This window comes from Sarcophilus harrisii, chromosome 4 (assembly GCF_902635505.1).
Source record: "Sarcophilus harrisii chromosome 4, mSarHar1.11, whole genome shotgun sequence".
NCBI lineage: Eukaryota > Metazoa > Chordata > Mammalia > Dasyuromorphia > Dasyuridae > Sarcophilus > Sarcophilus harrisii.
This window is the reverse complement of record NC_045429.1, coordinates 192,027,937-192,046,260: the sequence shown is the minus strand read 5'-3', so window position 1 is coordinate 192,046,260 and position 18,324 is coordinate 192,027,937. Positions and strand designations below refer to the sequence as shown.

Genomic DNA, 18,324 nt, shown 5'->3' with positions numbered 1-18,324 from the left:
CACATGGTGCTCGTCAATCAGGCTATTTATTACCTCTTCTTCTTCCTCTTCTGCTTCCTCTTCCTCCTCTTCTCCTTTTCCTTCTTTATCTTTATGGATATCTTTCTTCTTCTTTCTAAGATTCTCAATAACTTCAGGATCCCACTGTTCTCGCATATATACAAATCCTGTGAGACTGTGTTGTCTTTGTCCAGAAAGTCTTTGACCTAAGTCATAATCTGGGCACTGGTTAAGACACAAATATCAATTTCATTCTTTCAAGATATATTTGCAAAATTTTTGATCAAGGGTTCTTAATCTAGGGTCTATAAACTCATTTAAAATATTTTGATAATTGTATTTCAATATAATTGGTTCTATTTCTAATCCTGTGTATTTTGTTATACATTTAAAAATATTATTCTGTTGCACATATTTAATCTATATCAGATTACTTGCTGTCTTGAGGAACACAAAATCTTTACAAAAAAATATTAAAAATTATCTTCACATGTATTTGAAAAAAATAAAATCTTTTTTAAATAAAAAAAAACAAATTAAATTTTTGATTATATCCTGAGAGGTTGCTATCAGAAAAACCTGGAAAGTCCTCCATGAGCTCAAGCAAGGTGAAGTGCATTGTGAACATAGTAACAGTAAAGTTGTGGGATGATCATCAGTGAAATTTTTCTACTCTCAGCAATACAATAATTCAAGACTACTCTGAAGGACTCATAATGAAAAATTCTGTTCATTCCCAGAAAAAGAACTAATTGTATCTGAATACAGACTGAAATATATATGTAAATATAAACATATATATATATATATATATATATATATATATATATATGTGTGTGTGTGTGTGTGTGTGTGTATTTACTTTTTTTTTTTTTAGAGTAAAGGGACATCTATGTTATCTTTTGCAACATGACTTTTATGGAAATGTTTTGCACACCTTCACTTGGGCCTTCTCAATGGGGAATGGTTGGGAAGGAAGGGAAAGAATCTAGAACTCAAAATTTTAAAATTAAAGTGAAAAAAGGTAACTCATTAATCCTCTGGTCTCCTGACTAAGGAAGTCATTTTTATACCTAAAACCAGAAGGTGGTTTGATGGGAAATGGACTCGTAGGCCAGAATCAAGATCATGAAGGTGTTGCCTTTCAATATCAATCTTTGATGTCAGAAGTTATTTTTTTCAATTTATAATGTAACTTTCTGCTTATCCAAATATTGGCAATGTTAACTTAGATAATAAATGGAATTATTTTTAAACCCATCCATGTTGTCAAAGTGAAACGAATTGGGATTGGCTAATAAAATAGTTGTAAACAGTACTAAATTATAAATGATTTCAGAATGATTAATGAAAAAATATTATTTTGAAGAGTCCACAGCTTCTACCACATTGTCAATGAAATCCATGACACAAAAGAGGTTAAAAACTTTTGCTTAATATTATGTATGCAGATATGCATTTTTTCATTAACCTTCTGAACAAAATATAATTCAGGATCATGTAAAATAATATACGAAAATTTTGTTGTTTTACTACAAATTTTATCTTCCCAAAGTGAGACTGTAAGAAATCATTGATCCCAGACATTAAAAAGTGTGTAATTAATATTACTTTCATTTAGCTAGCTAGTCCATTGAAATTTATCAATTAAATTATTAGTTTGTCATTCAAATTTCAAGTTGACTCTCATTTTCAAAATTTTTAAATACTGAGCTTGTCTTTATTATTTAGACAAAATAAATTGTGAAAAGCCATGAGTTCCTCACATTTTAATCCAATGGATGGCAAATGAAATCTTACCAAAAATATCTTGTGTTTTTAACATTTATATTTTTCCCCTAAAAAGAAAGACTCAGTCTTTAGCTTTAGTCACTGAGTCAGACAACAAACATTTATTAAGCACCTACTACATTTCAGGTACTATGCTAAGTTATGGAGATACAAAAAAGTCAAAATATAGTTTCTACTCTCAAGAAGCTCATAGGCTAATGTGGAGACACCATACAAGTATACAATTTATAAACAGGATCAGCAGAAAGATGATAATTGAGACCATTGGAGCTGGGGAGATGACCAAGAAAAATGGTACAGAAGAAGAAAAGAAGAGGGCCTAAGTCAGAGATCTGGGAGACATTCATGATTAATGGGGATGATGTGGATGAAGATCCTGAAAAGGACACTAAAAAAGAGTATTCAGATAAATAGGAGGAGAATGAAGAGAAAGGAGTACTGCAAAAACCTAGAGAGAAGAGAGCATCAAAGAGAAAAGCTTTAAAATTGGATGCTTTAAAATTATATAGGCTTGCTAGGCCTATAGTCTCATGCTGTGTGGTAAAAATAAAAGGGAAATGGTTGACTTTGGAGTAGAAGAGGTGAGAAATGTATCTCCAATGATAGCTTTATTTTGGAATTGTATTCTTTGGAGAAAATATCATTTCTTCCAGCCTTTAATGAAAATATTATTCTTAACTGATTAAAAATCTGACTAGTTCCTTTGACTATTTCAGAATGTTAAAAGAACACATGATTATAATGATTCTTACCTTAATATTAATGATGATATCTGGTTGTAAGCTTAGGTTTTTAATTAATTCTATCTGTTCTAAAATAGTCACTGCATCCTCTGAGAGAGATGGCAGCCCACTGAGAACATAACCTGTAACACAAATTAACTCTTTAAGATTTTTGTAGCATTATGAATATTCCAAAACATATTAGTAATAGTTTATAAAATATCGTCTAGACAATACTATAAACCAAATGAAAGGAAATCATAATTCTTTTTAACATGAATACATGAACCATATTTCAAATTTAGTAAAGAAAAGCAGTTTGTTATTGTCATATATTTTCTGAATATAGACTGAAAGTATATTTATGATAGTAACTAGAATCATTAGGCAAAGAGAAATCCTTGAAAATTTTAAATTAAACTATCTCAGAAGATGAGAATATGTCATTTCTTAAAGTCACTTTTAAAAGGAAATTCTAAATGAACGATTCTTAACCTGGAATCCATGAAAAGATTTAAGGTGATTAACTTTCATTGGCAAAACAATTAACATCTTTATTTTCACTGACATTTAGTTTTCTTTATAATTCTATTTAATTTTATGTGTTTAAAAACATTATTCTTTTTTGCATTTTTAAAGTTTTTGATTTTTTAAAAAAACACATGCACAGATAATTCTGCAACATTAGCTCTTGCAAAACCTTGTGTTCCAGCCCCCCCTTTTCTCTCCTCCCTCCCCTAGATGGCAAGTAGTCCAATATATGTTAAACATGGTAGAAATAGATGTAAAAACATTATTCTGAAAATAGTTCTACAGGCTTTACTAGACTACAAAAGGGTCAAAGAGGGCATTAGCTTGCTTATTCTGGGAACTAGAGCTATATATGTTTGCTCAAACTAGGTAAAAAATAGTTTATATATATATATTATTGGCATTGATTGGGTAGCTTGCTACAAAGTTCAGGGTATTATAATTGGTGATATGACCCTGTGCTTTGTCACTGCCAGATAAAGGTTTTACATTTCAAACATTGTTTTCTTTGTTCAATATGAAGAATAAATTTTGATAACTGACCATCTTACTGAATGGTGTTCTTAAGTCTGTGCATTACTTTTCATATAAATTTGCAGCCAATGGCCTTATGTGCTTGGTTTTCTCTGGGGTTATGATACAGTTCAATAGCTTTGTTCAGAGACATAGTTTCAATGATAAAAGCTACCTGAGTATCTGGGGATCCTAGAATCAGGGTTATTATATGTATTTCATATCTGAATAGCTGTAAGCCATTATGAATATTCTAAAACATATATTAGTAATAGTTTATAAAATATTGTCTAGACAATAATATAAACCAAATGAAAGGAAGTCATCAATCTTTCCTACTATTCTTTTTACTTATTTATTTATTTATTTGTTTATTTATTTTTTTTGCTGAGGCAATTGGGATTAAGTGACTTGTCCAGCGTCACACAGCTAGGAAGTGTTAAATATCTGAGATCACATTTGAATTCAGGTCCTCCTGACTTCAGGGCTGGTGCTCTATTCACTGCGCTACCTAGCTGCCCCCTATTATTCTTTTTAACATGAATATATTAACCATGTTTCAAATTTAGTAAAGAAAAGCAGTTCGTTCTTATCGTATATTTTCTGAATGTATGGTGACAGCGTATTTATGATAGTAACTAGAATCATTAGGCAAAGAGGAATCCTTAAAAGTTTCTTCCACTTTTGGCAACTACTAGAAAGTCTCTCTCATTGGTCAAATTACCAGTCAAGATGAAATAAGTGGAATGAATAAAGCGCAGAGAATAAGATACAAATTTTAGGAATCTTTGGAAGTACTTGGCCATTAATGAGAGGGAGTTGCTAGGTAGCATAACAAAGTGGTTAACAAAGACTTTTAGTGGGTCCATCTGAATGCCCCCGGGCAGGGGGAGCTTTAGGTATAGCATTTTTCTAATTTGACATATAATTGATGCTTCAGAGGTAGGTCAATACTAACTGGACATAAGTGAAACTTTTACTTGGGTATTATTTAAGAGCCATAGCTTTCACTCTCTCTTCCTTAGAAGTAAAACTGCAGAAAGGGGTAGAATCAAGATAGCGAAATAAGGCTCCTCCACCCGTGCTCTCCCAAATTCACCTCCCAACAACTATAAAATAATGTCTCAAACATAATTCTGGAGTAGCAGAACTAACAAAAAGGAGGACGAAACAATTTTTTTAGTTGAAGGAAAACTTAGAAGGTTGGCAGGAAAGGCCTGTCTCATTCAGATAAAAACAGAATACATTTCAATTCAGGTGATGCCCAGGTAAATCATCCATGAAACAGAAGCACAAAGCAGAATGAATTAAAAACAAAATCCTATAATATATATTTTTTGGTAAGAAACACATTTGAAGTAGAGAGATACACAGAGTAAAGGTAGGCTCTATTATATTTCAGCTGAAGTTAAAAAAAGCAAGAGTAGCTATACTGATCTCAGACAAAGCAAAAAAGAGATTTAATTAAAAGAGATAAAGAAGCAAACTACATCTTGCTAAAAGGTACCATAGAAAATGAAGTAATGTCAATACTAAACATATATGCTCAGTGGTATAGGATATAAATTTTTTAAAAAAGAAGTTAAGTGAGTTATAGGAAGAAATAGACAGCAAAACTATACTAGTTGGGGATCTTAACTGTTCCCTTTCAGAACTAGATAAATCTAACAAAAAATAAATAAATAAGAAAGAAGTTAAGGAGGTGAATGGAATTTTATAATAGTTATATTTGTTAGTCTTCTAGAGAAAACTTAATGGGCATAGAAAGGAATATTTTTTCTCCCAGCAGTTCGTGTCATCTTCACAAAAAATAACCACTTATTTGGGCACAAAACTCTCATAATCAAATGTAGAAAGGCAGAATATTAAATGCAATTTTTTCAGATCATGTGATAAAATTTACATTCAATAGAGTCTCACAGACAGAATAAAAATTAATTAGTAAATAATTGAATCCTAAAGAATAAGTGAGTCAAAGAACAAATCACAGAAACAATCAATAATTTTCTTAAAGAGAATGACAATAATGAGATAACAAATCTACATTTATGGGATGCAGTCAAAGCAGTACTTATGGGAAAATTTATATCTATAAATGCTTACGTCAATAAAATAAAAAAAGGACAATGAATTGGGCATGCAGCTAAAAAAAAAACTTAGAAAATAATTTAAAATCCCCAATTAAACATGAAATTGGAAATCCTAAAAATCAAAGGAGAGATTAATAAAATTAAAAGTAAGAAAACAATTGATTGAATTAATAAATAAAACTAAGATGTGGTTTCATGAAAAACCCAATAAAATAGATAAACCATTGGTTAATTTGATTTTTTAAAATTGTTAATATCAAAAATGAAAAGGGCAAATTCACCACAAAAAGGAAATTAAAATAATCATTAGGAGTTATTTTGCCCAATTACATGTCAATAAATCTGACAATATAAGTGAAATTATTGAATATTTATAAAATATAAATTGCCCAGATTTATAGAAGAGGAAAGAGAATACGTACTAATCCCATTTTTAAAAAAAACAGATTAACAAACCATCAATGAACTCCCTAAGGAAAAAATCCCCAGGACCAGACGTATTCACAAGTGAATTCTACCAAATTTTTAATAAAACAATTACAATACTATATAAATTCTTTGGAAAAACAGACAAAGAAGGAATTTGGTAGGATTCCTTTGACCATACAAATATGGTATTGTTATCTAAACTAGGAAGAGTGAAAACAGAGAAAGAAAACTATAGCCCAATTTTCCTAATGAATGTGGCTGTAAAATTTTTAAATAAAAAACTAACAAGGAGATTACATTAATTTATCATAAGGATCATATACTATGACCATGTAGATCTTAACCAGGAATTCAAACCTGGTTTAATATTGGAAAAGCTATTATTATAATTGACAAAACTAACAAATAATATGATTATCTCAATAGATGAAGAAAAAACTTTTTGACAAAATACAACACTATTTTACAACAAAATACAACAAATATAACAACAAAATACAATCCTATTACAAACACTAACACTCATAGCAATAAATGGAGTTTTCCTTAAAATAATTAGTATGTAAAATTTGCAGGAAGCATTGTATAAAAGGGGAGAAGCTAAAAGCCTGTCTAGTCAAATCAGAGATGAATTAAGCATACCCATTCTCATCACTATTATTTAGTATTATACTAGAAATGTTAATTATAGCAATGAGAAGAAAAATAAGTTAAATAAATCAGATCACCATTCCTGATTAAGTTCTACCTGGTCAAAGTATATTATTCCTGTGATATTTTACTGTAATTTGCTTGAAGAATAAAAGGGTAAGGCTATCAAAGGCATTAATGAAAAATTACTGCCTATGAAATAAAGTGTTGGAATAGATCAGGTACACAAAAATATATCAGTAAATGACCATAGTAATCTCATGTTTGATCAATCCAAAGACCCCAAGTTTTAGAACAAGAACTCACTATCTGATTAAAAACTGCCGGGAAAATTGGAAAACAGTATTATAGAAACCAGGGATAGACCAAAATCTTATACCACATAACAAGAAAAGGTCAAAATGGGTAACATAATCTATATATAAAGAGTGATACCATAAGCAAATTAGGAGAGAAAAGAATAATTAACTGTCAGTTTTATGGAGAAGGGAAGAATTTTTTCCTCAACTTTTTAAATTAAAGCTTTTTTATTTTCAAAATATATGCATGAATTAAAAACCTTGGAAATGCTTATGTTCCAATTTTTTTCCTTCCCTTCTACTCACCCCCTCCCCTAAATGGCAAGTAATCCAATATATGTTAAACATGTACAATTCTTCTATCCATATTTCTTTAAATATCATGCTGCACAAGAAAATCAAATTAAAGGAAAAAATGCAAAAGAAACCAAAGAGCAAGCAAACACCAACAAAAGAGTGAAAATACTATGTTGTGGTCCACATTCAGTTCCCATTGTCCTTTCTCTGGGTGGAGATGGATCTCTTCATGACAAGACCACTGGAACTAGCATGAATCACCTTATTGTTGGCAAGAGCCATGTCCATCAGAATTGATCATAATATAATTTTGCTGTTGCCATGTATAATGATCTCCTGGTTCTGTTCATTTCACCTAGTATCAGTTCATGTAAATGTCTCCAAGTCTCTCTGAAATCATCCTGCTGATCGTTTCTTATAGAACAATAATATTCCATAACATTCATATACCATATCTTATTTAGCCATTCTCTAACTGATGGACATCCATTCAGTTTCCAGTTTCTTGCCACTACAAAAAGTACTGCCACAAACATTTTTGCATGTGTGAATCCCTTTCAAAGGGAAGAATTTATGACCAAACAAGATACAGAATTGCTAGATTCAAAACTGAGAATTTTGATTATATTAAATTAAAAGGTTTTTGTACAAACAAAAGCAAACAAGATTAGAAGGAAAGCAGAAAACAGGAAATATTTTTATAGTAAGTATCCCTTGCCAGGGGATCTCAAATATATAGAGAACTGAGTCAAATTTGTAAGAACATAAGTCATTCCTTAATTGATAAAATGGTCAACAGGTATGAATAGACAGTTTTCAGATGAAATCCAAGTTATATGAAAAAATGTTCTAATTCTCTAATAAGAGAAATGCAAATTAAAACAACTCAAAGGTACCACCTCACATCTATCAGATTGACTAAGGAATGTAAAATGATAAATGTTGGAGGGAATGTGAGAAAACTGGGACACTAATGGAGTTCTGAACCAACTCAACTATTCTGGATAGCAATCAGTAATTATGCCCAAAGGCCTATAAAACTATGCATATCCTTTGATCCAGCAGTACCAAAAAGAAGTCTATATCCCAAAGCAATTACAAAAAAAAGGGGGGAAAGGACCTATTTATTTAAAAAAATGTTTATAGCACCTCTTTATGTTGTAGTAAAAATGGAAACTGAGGGAATGCTAATCAGTTGGGGAATGGTTGAATAAATTGTGATATATGACTATAATGGAATGCTACTGTGCTATAAGAAATGATAAGCTAGTGAATTTCACAGAAATGTGGAAAGACTTATATTATGATCATCTGGCAAAATTAATTGAGTAGAACCAGAGGAACATCATACACAGTAACAGCAATCTTATATCATGATCAACTATGAATGACAGCTACTCTCAGAAATCTTGTCTGTTATAGTTGATCATCACATCACAGATAATCTTGCTATTGCTATGTCCAGTGTTCACTTGGTTCTACTCACTTCACTTAGTATCAGTTCATGTAAGTCTCTCCAGGCCTTTCTGAAATCATCCTGCTGATCATTTCTTATGGAACAATAATATTCCATAATATTCATGTAACATAACTTATTCAGTCATTCTCCAACTGATAGGCATCCACTCAATTTTCAGTTTCTTGCCAAGTAGTCATCTTTAAAAATTTTGAATTCCAAGTTCTTTCCCACCCTCATTTCTCCCCTCTTCTTGAGATGGTAAGCAATATGGTTAAATTGGTTAAGTATGTGCAATCATGCAAAATATATTTCCATATTAGTCATGTTGTGAAAGAAGACAAAACCCTACCACAAAAACTTAAAAACCCATTAAAAATGAAAAATATTATTTTTTAATCTATATTCACATTCCATCATTTCATTCTTTGGAGGTAGATGAGTGCCTTGGAATTGTCTCATATCATTGTTATTGCTGGGGGAAAAATTGGAACACAAGGTTTTGCAAGGGTGAATGCTGTAAATTATTTATGCATATGTTTTGAAAATAAAAAGCTTTAATTAAAAATAACCTTCAATAAAAAGTAAAATTATCTTTCCTCGTCATTATTTTCTTTTGAAGAGTAAAACTGAAGAGCTGAGATATGTCCTTGTAAGGTGGTAAGGAGGAAGGTTTTTTAGGAGTATTTATGTCTTCCAAACCAATAATTCAAGTACAGAGTCCCCATATTCATAATCCTTAGCAATGACTAAGAGAAGATGAGAGTTGTTCCTACATGACATTCCATCTAATCCTTGCCTTTTTATGAGTTACATGCCACATCTGAATTCCCTGGATTTCTCAGCTCAAATTGCACTTACTTACTGATTCCATCAATTTCTAGTGCCTTCCCTCTGAGAGTAAATTACCCATTTACATGGTAATTTGTTTGTACATGATTGTTTTCCCCATTGGAATGTGAGCTTTTTGAGAACAATTTTGTAGCCTTAGCCCTTAGAACGGCTTGTAGGCAACTAGGTGGGACAGTAGATAAGGCACTGGTTATGGAGTTAGTAAATTCTGAGTTAAAATCTGGCCTCAAACACTAAATAATGTAACAATGGGCAAGTTACTTAACCTATGTCTGCCCCAGACTTTTCAACTGTAAAATGGGAATAATTAGATTGTTTTGAAGATAATATAAGAATTATTTGTAAGTGCTTTGTAAACTTTAAAATGCTATACAAATGCTAGCTATCATCATTATCATAAAGCCTGATAAATAATAGATGATGATGACAGTGTTGGCAAATAGTTGTCAGAGTATATTTTAAAGATTCCACCATCTTTTAAAAAAATTGTGTTTTATTTCACAACATGACTAACATGTAAAGATGTTCTGCATGATATCGTTAAATAACCTATATAAAATTGCTTACCATCCCAGGAAGGAGGGAGAGAATTTGGAACCCAAAATTAAAAAAATGAATGTTAAAAATTACTTTTACTTGTAATTGGGAAAAATAAAAAAATAAAAGAAAATGATTTCCACTATCCTGTAGGCAAATTAAAAAAAATTAATGAATATATTCTTTTACCATTTCCCCCTCAGTTTTATGTGAAAACAATTTTAAACATTTATTTTTAAAACTTTTTGAATTCCAGATTCTCTCTCACTTTTGCCTCCTCCTGCCTCCATCCACTGAGAATACAAGCAATTTGATATGTTATTGATGTGTAGTTGTGCAAAACATTTCCATAATAGTAATATTGAAAAAGAAAATATAGAATAAAAAAACCCTCAAGGAAAATAAATAAATATATTTCAATTTGCAATCAGATACCATCAATCAGTTCTTTCTCTGAATATGCATAGCATTTTCCTTCAGAATTGTTTTCTTGGATGATTTTATTGCTGAGAATAGTTATGTCATTCACAGCTGATCATCTTAGAATATTGCTGTTAACTTTATACATAGTGCATTTCACTCTGCATCAGCTCATGGAAGCTTTTCCAGGTTTCTTCTGAGAACATCCTGCCTATCATTTTTTAAAAAACATTTAAAAAATAATAGTTTATTTTCAAAATACATGCAAAGATAGTTTTTAACATTCATCCTTGCAAAATCTTGTGTTCCAAATTTTCTCCCTCCCTTTTTCTCCATACCTTCCCCTAGACAGCAAGTAATTCAATATAGGTTAAACATATATAATTGTTCTATCCATATTTCCACATTTATAATGTTGAACAAAAACAATCACATCAAAAAGGGAAAAAATAAGAAAAAAGCAAGTAAAAAACAAACAAAAAGATTAAAATACTATGCTGTGATCTACCTTCAGTCCCCATAATGCTCTCTCTGGATGCAGATGGCTCTCTGCATCACAAGTCTATTGAAATTGGCCTGAATCACCTCATTGTGGAAAAGAGCCATGTCCATCAGAGTTAATCATCACATAATCTTGTTGTTGCTGTGTACAAAGATCTCCTGGTTCTGCTCATTTCACTCAGCATCAGTTCATGTAAATCTTTTCAGGCATCTCTGAAATCATCCTGCTGATCATTTCTTATAGAACAATAATATTCCATGTAATATAACTTATTCAGCCATTCTGCAACTGACAAACGCCAATTCAATTTCTAGTTTCTTGCCAATACAAAAAGGGCTGCAACAAACATTTTTGCACATGTGGGACCCTTTCCCTTTTTTATGATCTCTTTGCCACATAGATGCAGGAGAGACACTGCTGGATCAAAAGGTATCACAGTTTGATAGTTCTTTAAGCATAGTTCCAAATTTTTCTCCAAAATGGTTGGGTCAGTTCACAACTCTATCAACAATGCATTAATACCCCAGTTTTCCCACCTTTCCTCCAATATTTATCGTTATCTTTTCCTGTCAAATTAGCCAAACTAACAGGTGTGTAGTGGTATGGAGGCAAAATTTTCAAAGGTGATAAGGACTTTAAATGTTCAACCTTGAAAGAGTTATTCAAGATTATCACATAGGACTGTTGCAACATTACATCTAAGGGATTAGACTAGAGATAAGGCAGTATAAATATAACTTAAGACATGTATAAAAATAAACATACCGAAGTGAATAACTTCCAGAGAGTGGAGCTTCTCCAATAAAATCCTTAAAACAAGTTCATCTGGAATACTTTGTCCTTTAACGAGTAAATTACTCAACTAGAAGCAATTAAAAATATAACACATTATTTTCCAATAATTCTGCATGTATATATGTGTATATATTCTGTATATATGTGTAAATATTCATGTATATTCTTCATTTGCAAAGAAATTAACATTTATTTACCATAACTCCAAGTTCAGTTCCATTAGCAATATGTTCTTCCAAAAGTGGGAGTGCTAAAAAAAAATCATACAAGAGAATTAACAAACATTAGAATTGTCAAAAAAGTACCATACCTATGTGGGTATTTGTTTTATGAATGGATTCAGTATAATTACATATGTTGGGGCAGTCAGGTTGTGCAGTGGACAGAGTGATAGGCCTGAAGTCAAGAAGACTCATCTTTCTGAGTTCAAAGCTCGCCTCAAATATCCTTTGACCCTGATCTAATCAATGAATCTTGTTTGCCTCAGCTCCTCATCTATAAAATGAGTTAGAAAAGGAAATATCACACCATTCTTTGCCAGGAAAACCCCAAATGGAATCATGAAGAATAGGACACAAATGAAATGACTGAACAACAATAATACTTTAATATATCAATATATTCCATGTGTATTTGTAGATCATTCATATATTATCATCAAAAAAGCCAACTGAAATGATTGGAAGAGATTCAAACTGTGCAAAGGTTCAGAAGGGAGAACAGATATGAGCTGATAAACTATCATGGGATAGTGTTATAATCTTGGTGAACTCAGGATGTATAATACCTTTATAAATGACAGAATCCAATTACTACAAAATATTTAGTTAAACCAATTAATTATATTTAAATTATATAGTTTTTCTTCCTCTTTCTCTTCTTCTTCTGTCTTTTTTTCAGTCCTTACCACAGTGAAGGAATATGCATTGATGAAAATGGCTTTAATATCCTGTTTTAGAGTTACAAAGATTGAGACGATAAAATCTCTACACAAATCTTTACAAAAAATGTGATGATTGCATTTGGTATCATGGTATCAATTTATTATTATTATTATTTTTGCTGAGGCAACTGGGGTTAAGTGACTTGCCCAGGGTCACCCAACTAGGAAGTATAAAGTGTCTAAGGCTGAATTTGAACCCAGCTCCTTTTGACTTCAGGGCTGGTGCTCTATCCACTGAACCATCTAGCTACCCATGGTATCAATTTAATGAATAAATAGCATGCATGTAAGTATGGGGATAAAAATGGGGCTATAAAAAGCTAAGAAATAGAAATCATAAGAAGTTAAGAGATATCGGCATTTTTTAGCTAGGGGAAGGGAAGATTGAATGATAATTTTATACTTCAAGTCAATGAAAGACATATGTGGAAGAAACTGATGAGCTATTCCCATGTTGCATATTTCTATTACCTGAAGATAGAAGAAAAGGAAATGGAATTAAGATGCAGGATTTACTTATGTGGTAGGATTATGATTTAGGCTTTAAGAATTCTGCTGGATGGAAAAGACCATTACATTCTAAAAATGTATTGCAAGGAGAGTTGTAGAATACTGTTCTTTAAAAAGAAGACTTTTTGAAAACTATCTGAGATAGTTTTGAATTATTGGTTTACAGAGCTGGAGAAAACTGAAAAAGAATACACCTTTCATCTCTTTACTTGTAGGCAAAACCATATCCATCCCAAAGCAGTCAAATTAAGATGGCAATCAGTCCTTGCAATATTTACTAAGAAGAACTGTGTGTGTGTGTGTGTGTGTGTGTGTGTGTGTGTGTGTGTGTGTGTAAACTGTGCTGAGAGCACAGGAAGATTCAAAGATAACTATGACTAAGTTTTGGCCCTATTTTTTAAAATAAAACTTTAATATTAAAATAGAGTTCTTCCAGGACATAGGAATAAATGAAATGATCTCTTAAGATCTTTTCCAATGCTGAATTCTACAAAAAAAGAAAGTAAGCAAAACAGGAGCATAAAATATATAATTTATATTATGATAGCAGTGTAGATAATATTTACCTTCAACAAGAGTACATTTCCATGTCTGTGATAGTTTTTGGGCTAATGTTGTCTTTCCAACTCCCTTTAAAATACATAAGTTAGTTTAAAATCAGCACAACAGTCATGCAACAAATAAAAAAAATAAAATGTAAGCATTTGAATATCCTAACTTTTAAATCTTGTTTTGAATATTGTAAGTATTAAAATTATTTCCAAACTTTTTTCTACATAGTAAAATATATCTGTGTATTTTGTGTTGTATCTACTTCAGAAAGCTAAAGAAAGGTTTATTAGCCTGAGGTTGATGTATATTTTTTAAAAAATTAGGTAATTGTATTTCTAAATAATTGGCTTCTTTTGCAATCCTATAGATTTTATGCATTTAATTAAAAATCATTCTTCTGAGTGGGGATACATAGGTTTCATCCGACATACTAGCAAATGAGTCATGGAAGAAAATGACACAGAACTATTATTGAGTTCATTATCCATATTCATATCACATATTGTGTTCATTAGCATATTTTCTCTCATCCTGTTTTTACTTAAAGAAGACTTTCCACGTGGTGGTGGGGGGAACAAGGGTAGGAAAGGAAAGAACAATTTCTACTATCAAATTCTTCAAGCCTTTCTGTTTCTTCAGGGTGATATGTAGATGACTGGGTTCTCAAATGCTAGGACAAGCTCTGGCAGGTTGGTTTGTTTATTATTTGAAAATCATGCTAATTAAATTAAGAGAAGGTATCACCAGGTTGCCTTAAAAAAATGAAACTTTTAGCGTCAATGACTCTCTACTAAGTCTAAGACAAAGAGTGATCTGCATTAGTAGAAGTACACATACTAACATAATCATAGATGATTATAAATAATGATAATTTCATTCAATGTATCTCACTATTCCAAACCTTTGAGATCTTCTTTGGATCCTGATTATGTCAATGAATTAACTATCCTTTTCACTTCCTCATAAGACAATATTTTTGATACAAATTGCAGGCATATCTTTGTCAGAGAGATTGATACAAATGTTGAACAGGATAAAATTAAAAAAAAAAAGCCTTTAAGGTTTGCCAGTTAGAGATCTCTCTCCAGTTAATTGTTAATCTACTAGTTAATTCTGAGTATGATTGAACAATCAACTTTAAATCCACCTAAGTATACTATTTATTCATTCCATATTTTGTCCACTTTGTCCACTTAGATATCATGAGTCTGTCAAATGTCTTGCTGAAATCCATATCTACTAATTTATTTTTCACAAAACTCTAGTTTGTGAGCAAAACAAACTTTCCAAGTATTAAAATAAATTCTGAAAATGTGTTCTGTTTTAATGGCTAGGGGATTTCTGACTGAATTCATATAAACAAACTTATAAGTAGTCTAAAAAAACCCAACCCAACAAAACCTGTATGTTGTTTTCATGTTTATTAGCTAATTTCCACAGATTATGATACTGCAAAATAAACAAAATATGCATCAGATGGAAATTTAGAAATGACATCTTACTGGTTTTCCAAATATAATGATGCAGAGAGGTTTGGACAACATAAAGTTTTTCTCAGCTTCATCTTCATCAAATATATCCACAAAAGGTAATTTTTCTTCTTCTGGTTTTAAAGAATCCATTTCTAGGGTAAGAAATAACAAAGAACAATTAATTAGAATGGGATAGGGTATGAGGAGATTGAAAGTACATGGAGAGAAAAGAACTAATCAGAGGTTTTCTGAATCAGGATCATAATACTTCATTAGATAACTGAGTAATAGTCAATAATTCACAGGATAATAAAACTAGGAGGCAATGCAATAGGTCTTCCGTTTCATTTGTTCTAAAGTCTGTCAGTTATACACATTTATTAAGCACCTGCTATGTTCTTGGCACAAAGCCAAGTGGGGGAATACAAAAAAGAGGCCAAAAAAAAATCTCTATCTTCAAGGAATTTATGAACTATTGAGAGAAACAATGAGTAAACAAATATAAATAAGTTACATATGGGAAAAATAAGAAATAATTAAAAGAGGAAGACACTACCAATCAATCAATAAATATTTATTAAGCACTTACTATGTACCAGGTGGGACAACTAGGTAGTACAGTGGATACATGCCAGGTTTGGAATCAGGAAGACTCATCTTCTTGAGTTTAAATATAATCTCAGATACACACTTAGAAGCTTCCCCAAGATGTGCTAAAAATGGGGCAGGGTACACCACTGACTTTCTGGGTCAGCCTTAGATGAGACAGGAAAAAAAATAATACTAGCTAGAGATAGATAGATAGAACAAGGGAGGGGATGAGTTGTTCCCATTGCCTGAATTTGCACATCAAACTTCCCAGGGAAAAGAGAAAGGGAGGGGAGAGTGAGAATTGCTAATTTAATAGCAAGAATCTCTAGGAAAAGTGAGCACTAAGTGTTTAGTGATAAAATTATCCTTGAGTTAAGCAACTTTTTGAAATAAAGTAATTTAATTTATTGCCTGGATATTCAAATTTAGTTTATCATTTTTATCTTTTAAGTCAGCAGGTATCTGTTAAGCACCTACCACATATTGGGCATTCTGCAAGTTGTTAAGGATAAAAAAGATTTTCTGCAATAAGGACCTAGGATAGGAGCAACATGTACACATGAGGAAATATACAATGCATACAACAGAAAATACAAGGCAATTTCTCAAGACAGAGAAAGAACAGAAGGGGGATCAGGAATAGCTTCTTGGAAAAGGTAGCACTTCATATGAGCTTTGAAGTGAATTAGAGACTCCAAGAGGTAGAGGGCATGGGGAAAATAGAAGATAGCATGGAAGATGAAGATGGATGGCATGTATAGGGAAAAGTAAAATAAGTCATTCTGGACAGAATGCAGATTGTTTGAAAGAGGTAATGTGAAATTTATCCAGAAAGAAAGGCTGGGGCCACACTACAGAAGGCTTTAAATGATGAGCAGAGGAGCCAATTTTTATTCTGGAGGCTTAGAAGGAACTATTGAAACTCTGAACTAAGAAACAACAAAGGGATTTATATTGATGAATCTGTGGCAAAATGAAGGACAGTTAACATCTCTGAAAACCATATTCCTTTTGATGGATCTGTGTTGGAAATCAAAGGACTCAGCAGGGTACTGAAGAGTGAGCTTAAAAGGTTCTCTGGGAAAATTTTAACAGCAAAGGAATGCAAAATTCAGAGCTGATAAGACAAGGAAAGCTCTTCTCTAGTCACAGGTCACAAAGCAGGTAGTATAAGGGATAGATATGATGGAGACCACCAAGTGATACAGTGAATAGAGTGCTATGACATATTGGGAGAGAAATGAAAAAAACCATGAGAAAGAAGGAAAAAAAGGTGAAAACAGTGTGTGTTGATCCACATTCAGTATCCATAGGTATTTCTCTGGATGTGGATGATATTCTCCATCCAAAGGTTGATGGGATTGCCTTGATCACCAGTTTACTGAGGATAACCAAGTCTATCATAGTTGATCATTATACAAACTTGTTGCTATGTACATCATTTTCCTGATTCTTCCTGCTTCATTCAGCATCAGTTAGTGTAAATCTTTCCAGGCTTTTCTAGCTTGTTCATCTTTTTTTTTTTAAGAACAATAATATTTCATTTTTTTCATATTGATAGTAAACAATTTTAAAAACTGTTGCTGCAAATTCAAGGAACTCACCATGTCAAACTGAGGAGCTGGGAGGCGTATCTATATAAATCTCTCTGGGGGACCAGCTGAACTCTGGATATGATATTCCATTGAAATACTACAGCAGTGATAGGAAATTTATATGGAAAGCCTCAATGGACCTATATTTGATGTTATTTATTCTCTGAAACCCCTATATTCTGAGGTTGTAGTATGAGAATGCTTAAAAAGATAATATTGGCAATATGTAGTAAGTCTATATATAACTTGAGCTTGAGAAACAGAGCTTTACAGAATGCTCCTTCAAGTGTAAATATATAGGAGGCAGAGAGAAGTAACACACCAAAGAACCCAGAACATCAAAGCAACCTTGTTTTAATCATGTCCTCCGATTTACCAAGTTTCTATTCTTGTTTCACATGTAATTTATCTCTTTACACCTGCATAACTGTCAGCCAAGTTTTCAAAATATATTAGTATTGTTGATATTTCTTCCTCCCCTGTCTAATGCAGGACTTAATGACCTTCCCCACTTGCTCTTCCATTTTTGCCACACTGTCTAAGGCACTGCATTATTACTTCCAGATTTCCAACTAGACCCCCCTAGTTTGCAAGAAAATTTGAATGTAGCCCAACCCTCTTAAATGAAGAGAAGGGAATTGGGTCAGAGAAAAATAGTAACATTTCTCTGTAGTTATGGAAGAAAATAGAGGAAGAAAGCATTTTGAGGGAGGAGAAAGGACCAAAAGAGTGAAAAGGAGAAAATTCTTAAGGGCATAGGAAACAGTTTTTGAAGA

At 32.0% G+C, this 18,324-nt stretch overlaps 1 protein-coding gene across 1 annotated transcript in view; it reads right to left on the bottom strand.

Moving 5' to 3' along the window:
- Window positions 1-18,324, bottom strand: part of AK9 (adenylate kinase 9) — a 116,829-nt gene that overhangs the window by 95,316 nt on the left and 3,189 nt on the right. Inside the window, exons 2-7 of the mRNA XM_031964424.1 lie at window positions 15,393-15,514; window positions 13,905-13,968; window positions 12,083-12,135; window positions 11,856-11,952; window positions 2,544-2,656; window positions 34-225 (exon numbers count right to left, since the gene is read on the bottom strand). Coding sequence (XP_031820284.1) covers window positions 34-225; window positions 2,544-2,656; window positions 11,856-11,952; window positions 12,083-12,135; window positions 13,905-13,968; window positions 15,393-15,512 — 639 coding nt within the window. The 5' untranslated portion in view covers window positions 15,513-15,514. The remainder of the gene's footprint in view (window positions 1-33; window positions 226-2,543; window positions 2,657-11,855; window positions 11,953-12,082; window positions 12,136-13,904; window positions 13,969-15,392; window positions 15,515-18,324) is intronic.